Raw genomic sequence first — 8,617 nt, forward strand, 5'->3', positions numbered from 1 at the left:
CTGGTTCAGCACCCCTACTTGACATTCTAAATTCAATGAAGTATTGAGTATTGATTGTAACTCAAATTAGGAATACGAAAATGATATACAGTTAGAATGCTAACAATTTAAAATCATTTATCATATCATCATATCTATTTTTAGAGAAATATGATCACACACAAACACTTCATCATCATTCACACTCTTTCATTTACTTAAACACTACCATTACCACACACAAATACTTCATTGTCATTATGTATCAAAACAATCTACAAGGTAGGCTAAAAATATATCCTTATATATCAAAACTATAGTAAATCTCATAAAACATCATGGAAACTATGTTTGAAAACCAGACCACAGGCACACTTCTACATTTCTATTAATTATTTGTTATGTTTTGCCTATAAACTTCTACAAGTAAAAAAACACACTAAATAAACAACAACAAATTAAGAATCAAATTCCAAATGAAAGAACATATAATAATATCTTATTGTTTGAAACAAGATAAATGGTATGAACATGCATATTCTCAAAGCTGTTAAAAACTTCTTTTCTATTTATATGCCTTTTGGCTTACTCAAATAAAACCACATCCTGGGTACTATCATTCCACCCCATGATGAAAAGGTAAGTTTTTTTTATTCTATTCACATACACAAATGTATATCAAGAGCTGATTGATCATATTCCTCAAGCATAATTTTATAGATTTTAATTTTAGTCCATGTTTTTATATTTGCAGTATTGTTGCATGATTTTGAGAATCAATGTTGACTGCAATGCTTGCTGCCGAAAATTAAGGAGAATTATTCTAAGGATGAAGGTAAAAGGATTGTACTAATTAAAGGAAAAATTGACATTAACAACAGGAAAAATATGCATAAATAAAGAAAAAAAACCCAACTCAAGCTGTGGGATGCACAAAAATTAGCAATGAAGAAAGGAAATTAACAATAAACAATGAAGAAAGGAAATTAACAATGAAGAAAGGAAATTTTTGAAACAAAGCTGAGTACAATCACTACTCACAAAAATTAGAACCTGGCAGTGGCAGAGCACGCAAAGAGAGAAGAAGAAAACAAGGGCAATCCAGCGAAGCTAGAGGGTGGAGGTCGCCTCAGGTGTGGTGTATGAGGCTGGCGGGGGTTCGGGTTCTGAGACCGGCGGAGGCGCCCACATGCAGGAGGCAGAGCAGTTGTTCGCGATTGAAAGCTGTTACCTGAAGCGCGAGTCACGATGGTGGAGGTGGTCTGAGGTGCGGGATTGGAGGCTGGAATGGTGGATGTCTGAGATCAGAGGTTTGAAGGCCTGAGAGTGTGAGGGTTGTAGCGGCGAGCGCGAAGCACCAGCGGCGACCACAGACGGGAGGCAGAGCACGCAGAAGGAGCGCGAAGCACGAGCGGGGGAGCACGGAGTAGGAGGGAGGAGATCAACGTAACTGACCTTGAAGCAAAAATTGAGAGTTCTGATAAAGAAAGTTGGATTTTTGACAAGGTAACCTAGATGTGATACATGGGAGAAGGCACTCAAAAACTAAAATCCCCTGAAACTAAAAGGCGGTTCTGAGTAAAGTTTTAATTTTTTGGCGCAAAATAAATTAGTGACTTTGAATAACTATATAACAATTTTAAAATTAAAATTATATCTAATTTTCACTAACAAATTAAACATGAATAAGATTACGACGAAAATATATTCAATAAGTTATGAAATATTGTTATCTAAAAGATAGATATTTAAAAAAATTATATTTAATATTAATTTAAAAATGTTTAAATTAATTATATTTTTTAATTTTTGTTATATAATAATATTTAAAGATAAATATTTAACAAAATCAAATTTTGAAATTAAATATCCCTTTTACAGTAATAGAAGATAAATAAGATAAGATAATTGTCTCGAATTATATAAAGGAAAGCCAGAGATTCTTCAGTTACGTTCTTCATTCCACACACATATACTTCATAAATCCATCTTACTTGAGCATCGGAGTGTCCTTGTCAAGTACCCACCCGTCATTCCATCAGACAATCCAACACTCATAAGTCCCTAATCCATCTTACAACGCGTACTAGAGACTCTTAAATAAGTAATTTTTCTCTATTTTCTTTATAGTATTTATATATTCTTGTATGCGTGACACAATTTATTTTTTTCATATTTTTTAAAATGTTACGGATAGAACATTTTTTAAATTTTAATAAAAAAATTGAAAAAAAAAAACTTTTAAGTGGTCAACATTTTTTTAATGTTTAATCTTATATTATAAAATAATACTATTTACTATCTATTTTTGTATTTTTATATTAAACAAAAATTTTAATTCTCTAATATTCTCCATTAAATTAATGTCAAATATAAATTTGTGTCTAAACAAACGTATTAGTTTATCGTTTTCTTCTTCTCAGCATTACTTATATGCTTTATGTTTAATGAAAATCTATATAATGAAAATCTATATGTATCTAGCTTATGATTAATTTAACCAATAAATTTTTAGATTAAATTTAAAGGTTCATGAAAATCTCTACTTATTAAAACAATTTAATTATATGCATCTCGATGTTACGGTGATGCTATATATTGTCATACAAAAAAACTTTACTAAGATATATATTTTGCAAACAAAGGGAAACATATATAAAAGTTTTCATAGATCAAAATTATTATATGATTTAGTTATAAATGCTATAAAAAATCAAAATTCAATTTTTTTTTGTGTATATATATACTAGTATTATTTTTATTTTTTATTTAGTTAAAAAAATATTTTTTATTTTTAATTTTACGTATTAGTATTCACTTTTGAGTGTAATAATTATGAACTAATATATGATGGTAACTAATTGCGATTGAAGAGAAGATAGAAAGAGAATAAAAAAAGGAGGAAGAAAGGGAATAAAAAATAACTAACTAGTATTATTTTAAAATAATATTTAATTTTTTGTCATTATGTATGAGACATGCAATGGGTTTCGAACCCATGTCTTCTTAATAGGCAAGGATAAGGAATGCCACCATGCTAGTGTATTCATTTGAAAATTTATGTGCTAATTATTTTATATATTATATACAAACACAACTGAATTATTTTATATTTATTTAATTTAATTTTAGTTTTATACTCAATTTTTTTTAATTCTTTAGAATTTATAGAATTTTAGTTTTATACTCAATTATTGATTATGAAAATTATTATATACTTTATATGTAGATATGGAAATTCCAGATCATCGAAAGTGGATGTACAATAGAAATTTGCCTAACCGAGGAGGATTACGACAGGAATTTATCAATGGTGTTCGACAATTTATTGATACAGTTACAAAACAATCTCAATTTGTACTTGAAGGCAGTCTACTTAGATGTCCTTGCAACAAACATAAAAATAAAATTTTCTCAACTCCGGATGAAGTTTTACTAGATTTATATAAATATGGTTTCATGCCAAGATACTGGTGTTGGGATTCACATGGAGAGAGTCCATTGCATTTGAATGTAGATTATGATAACCAAGAAGGCACATGTTCTTCTCCGCATGTTAGTGTGCCAATAAGAAATTCATATGAATCTATGGTGGTTGATGCTGCTGGACCAGAATTAATGAGTCAATTTGAAGAACACATGGAAGAGCCTCCGAATGCAGAAGCTAAAAAATTTTATGATTTATTACAGTCTGCTCAGCGCCCATTATTTGAGGGATGTGTTAGTCATTCAGAATTATCAATGGCAGTTAAAATGTTGAGTATAAAAGCTAAAGGGAATGTATCTCAACAAATCTTTGATGATTTCGTGAAAGTTATGAGAGAAGTGATTCCTAAGGATAACTTACTTGTCTCCAATTTTTATGAAGCAAAGAAGCTAGTATCGAAACTTGGCATGGAAAGCAATAAAATTGATTGTTGCATTAATGGTTGTATGCTGTATTACAAGGAGGATGATATACCAAGAAAGGAATGTAAATTTTGTCATTCTCCAAGGTACAAGATAGGTAAAAAGGGTAAACAAGTGCCTTTGAAACGAATGCACTATTTACCGCTTATACCTCGTTTAAGAAGACTTTATGCTTCAATGAACACAGCATCTCACATGCGATGGCATTTTGATCACGAGTTTAAAGGAGTTCTTGAGCATCCATCGGATTCAAAAGCAAAAGCATAGGAAGTATTTGATAGAAAACATCCACAATTTTCTCAAGAACCACGCAATGTCAGACTAGGATTATGTGCTGATGGATTCACCCCTTTTGGTCAATCTGGTAAACAATATTCATGTTGGCCAATAATTGTCACTCCGTATAACCTGCCTCCTTCTATGTGCATGAAAACTCCTTACATGTTTTTATCCATGATTATTCCTGGTCCTCGTAATCCTAAAACCAGGATTGATATATACCTGCAGCCCTTGATTGATGAGCTAAAACTACTATGAGAAGATGGCGTTTTAACTTATGATATTCATTCCAAGTCAAATTTTGTAATGCGAGCTGCATTGTTGTGGACTATTAATGATTTTTCTGCATATGGAATGTTATCTGGATGGATGACAGCAGGCAGGCTAGCATGTCCATACTGTATGGAACGAACCAAGGCATTCCAATTAAAAAATGGGAGAAAGCCATCATGGTTTGACTGCCACAGACAATTCTTGCCAAATAATCACATGTTTAGAAGAAACAAGGATGCATTCTATAAGAATAGAATTGAGAGATCAGAACCTCCGCCAAGATTGACTGGAGAGCAAATATGGTATATAGTTCAGAATTATGATAAGATAAGTGATGTTGAGCAACTTGAGATAGAAGGATATGGAAGTACGCATAATTGGACCAAAAGAAGCATATTTTGGGATTTGCCTTATTGGCGTCATAATTTAATCCGTCATAACCTTGATGTAATGCATATTGAGAAGAATGTATTTGATAATATATTCAATACTGTCATGGACATCAAAGAGAAGACTAAAGATAATACAAAGGCTAGAATGGATCTGTCATTATACTGCAAGAGAAAAAATTTAGAACTGCCAAAACAAAGTGGAGGTAAAATTATAAAACCCAAAGCAAACTACACATTTACCCTCCAGCAAAAGAGGGCAATATGTGAATGGGTGAAAGAGTTAAGGATGCCTGATGGGTATGTTTCAAATTTAGGGAGATGTGTTGACATGAAAGAGGGCAAGTTATATGGAATGAAAAGTCATGATTGTCATATATTTATGGAACGTTTACTGCCAATTGCTTTTAGTTCATTGCCAGAGCAGATCTGGAAGCCAATAACAGAGTCAAGTCAATTCTTTCGAGATTTGTGCTCAACATCGTTACGAGAAGATGTTCTAAATAAGCTAGAAGAAAATATTCCAATTGTGCTATGCAAGCTAGAACGTATTTTTCCTCCTGGATTTTTTGACTCAATGGAACATCTACCTATTCATTTGCCATTTGAAGCATTGCTTGGTGGTCCTGTGCAATATAGATGGATGTATCCTTTGAGAGGTACCTTATTCACACTCTATATTTACTCTCAAATTTCTTTTTACTGTTTTATTAAGTCAACTATTTGTTATTTGATTTTTGTTATAAATTTTTTCATGATAGGTTTCTCCATCATCTTAAAAAAAAGGTCAAGAACAAAGCACATGTTGAAGGATCTATCGTTGAATCATACCTAATTGAGGAGATTTCTTACTTTTGTGAGTACTATTTTAACCAAACTAGCATCGATGCAAAGCAAAATGATGAAGGTGATGATTCAATTGAGCAAAATTTGTCTATTTTTAATTTGCCTGGTTGTTTGGCTGGTGAATGCAAAACTCGTTATTTAGATGACAAAGAATTCAGTGCAGCCATGAATCATATACTAATAAACTGTGATGAAATTAAGCCATATATTGAGTGAGTATTTATCTTCCTATATATATTCTTACTATTAATAATATTTTCTTATATTAATAATTTTAATTTATTTGAAATTCATGTACTATAGGATCTTTGTGGATTTCATACGCCAAGATCATATTACTTTAAGTGATGAACAAGTTGATCAATTTATTGAAGCGGATTTTGCAGAATGGTTTAAAAATTATGTAAGTCAACATGATATGATAGTCTTATTGCACACACAATTTTTGGTAGATGACATATTATATTCTAACTTATTGGTTCTTATTTAATATAGGTTTATGATCCTTTAAATAATGTGACAGATTCGAATATTCATTCCTTGGCATGGGGTCCTTTGAGAATTGTTAAATGTTGGCCTATTTACAAAGTCAATGGCTTCAAGTTTCACACAAGATCTCACTCAAGTGGAAAGTCAACTCAAAATTATGGAATATGTGTCAAAGGCACAGGTTATGGTGAATATGAAAATGATTTCTATGGCCTGCTTAATGAAATTATCCAAGTTGAGTATACTGGGCTACCACTAAAAAGAGTTGTACTATTTAAATGCGAATGGTTTGATCCCACGATTGGCAAAGGAACAAAGGTAAACAAAGAGTATGGAATCATACAGATTCGAAAGAATCGACGATATGGTAAATATGATCCATTTATCATTGCACATAAAGCAATTCAAGTATATTTTGCACCTCATTCAATGAGCAACACCAAGGAAAAAGCAGAATGGTGGTTTGTATTCAAGACTAAAGCAAGAGGTGAGATTGAGATTGAAACAACGGAGGATTTTGCATATCAAGAAGATGGCACAAATCAATCTAACAATCATATCTCAAATGATATTGATATTGTTGTTGATTTACTGGATACCAATAGTACAAGATATGAAGAAGAAGAAGAAGATGATGATGATGATGATGATGATGATGAAGAAGAAGAAGAAGAAGAAGAAGAAGAAGAAGAAGATGATGATGATGATGATGATGATGATGATGATGATGATGATGATGAGCCACTTGGGGATGAAGACGAAGATATGGATGAGGATGAGAATGAAGACGAGGACGACGACGAGAACAATGAGGATGAAAATCAAAATGAATAGTATGAAAAAGTCCACTAAGAAATGTATTTATTTGTATTTTTTTAAATTTTTAATATACTACAATCTTATGAAAAAGTATATGACTTTTTTAATTTACGTTATTTTTTTATTATATTTTATTTTTACTATTTTTTTAGAAGATTGGATATAATTTATTGAGAAAGTCTAGGAGCCAGCACTTTATTAAAATTTGGCCAGCATTTAATCATTAAAGGAAAAATGAGTAATTGTCCACCATTAGATGTAACCTCACACCATTAAAAACACTACTGATGACTAATTGATGACTACAAATCACAAAATCTGCTGACCCCTAGCACTCTTCTAATTTATTTTTAAGATTTTTACATATGTAATTCTTTGATACACTTTATCTTAAATTTGTTAAAAAATTAAAATTTGAATTATTATAACGTAAATAATTAAAAGAATAAATTAAAAAATAATATGAGGTAACTAAAAAAAATCAAAATTAAATATAAGATGGTATATAAAAATTTGTATGAGAAATTTAATATTAAATATAATAAAAATAAAAGAATAAAAAAAAGAAGATAGAGTATATAAAAAAAATAAAAAGATAGAGTCTCCCAAGTTTAACTAAAAAAAAGCCAAACATAATATACAATGATAGAAAAAAAACTAATATAGTCAATTTAGTTCTAAAATTTAGGATTAAATAAGTATATTTGTTAAATTTTTTTATTTAATACTGAGTACGCTTATGGTGAATAATAGATTAATTTACTAGTCTTATATTTTAATGGTTGATCTATAATGATTCAATTAATTATTTTAAGATTATAATTTATTTCATATTTGATATTATATAAAAATAAATTATTAACTTAATAAAAAATTAAATGATTTTTTTATTTTTAAAATATTTAAAAATATATTTTAAAAATAAACCAACTAAATTTCATGGTAACCCCACCAAAAGTATCCATTTCGTTGGCGCCAGGCACCAAATGGCTTCCCCCACCAGAAGTTCCAATTCGTGTGCGCCTCTCCTGAGATGATGACACTAAATCTATTTCGCGGATGCTTTGTGAACAATGGCCCTGCGCATTTTTGTAAAGCTTTCTCTTCATGCGTATTATGAGAATTAATTTTTTTATTTACTTATTTATATAAAAAAAGCCTGCATAAATAAGCGCTAACGTACCTATTAATCTAATTTTAAAAAATATGTATAATAATGAATAAGATGTTAATTGGTATGATGATTATTTCATATTTTGATCAAGAAGTTTTGGAGTTGAAAGGTGCAAACAAAAACGGTACCTTTTTATAAGTTATATATAATTAAGGTTATTTTAGGGAAAAAAAACTTTATTTTAGAATAGTAAAAATATTTGGGACAAATCATAGACTAATTTAAAATATAAATAATATTTTTATACTAAATTTTAAATTTTTTTTATAAATAACGGAATTTACAAATGATGCTATTTTGCCTCAAATTTGTGGAAAAAAATTTTGTCTATTTCGAAGGGTTAGTTATAGTAAAAGCATTTAAGACTAATTATAGACAAATTTGGGATAAAATTAACATTTTTCAAAATGCGTCCCAAATCTGTCTGAAGTTATTGCGCATATTCATATGGAATACGAAC

General features: G+C 30.0%; 2 protein-coding genes across 2 annotated transcripts; both read left to right on the top strand.

The window, feature by feature from the left end:
• Window positions 1–3,210: 3,210 nt before the first annotated feature.
• LOC130975455 (uncharacterized) lies at window positions 3,211–4,155 on the top strand. The gene has a single exon (XM_057900251.1). The coding sequence runs from the start codon at window positions 3,211–3,213 to the stop codon at window positions 4,153–4,155; it is 945 nt and encodes a 314-aa protein (XP_057756234.1).
• Window positions 4,156–4,473: 318 nt separating this feature from the next.
• Window positions 4,474–6,998, top strand: LOC130975456 (uncharacterized). The gene is made up of 5 exons (XM_057900253.1): window positions 4,474–5,474; window positions 5,591–5,887; window positions 5,979–6,078; window positions 6,171–6,768; window positions 6,922–6,998. The coding sequence occupies exons 1-5, from the start codon at window positions 4,474–4,476 to the stop codon at window positions 6,996–6,998; spliced, it is 2,073 nt and encodes a 690-aa protein (XP_057756236.1).
• Window positions 6,999–8,617: the final 1,619 nt, after the last annotated feature.

Source organism: Arachis stenosperma, chromosome 4 (genome assembly GCF_014773155.1).
Source record: "Arachis stenosperma cultivar V10309 chromosome 4, arast.V10309.gnm1.PFL2, whole genome shotgun sequence".
Taxonomy (NCBI): Eukaryota; Viridiplantae; Streptophyta; class Magnoliopsida; order Fabales; family Fabaceae; genus Arachis; species Arachis stenosperma.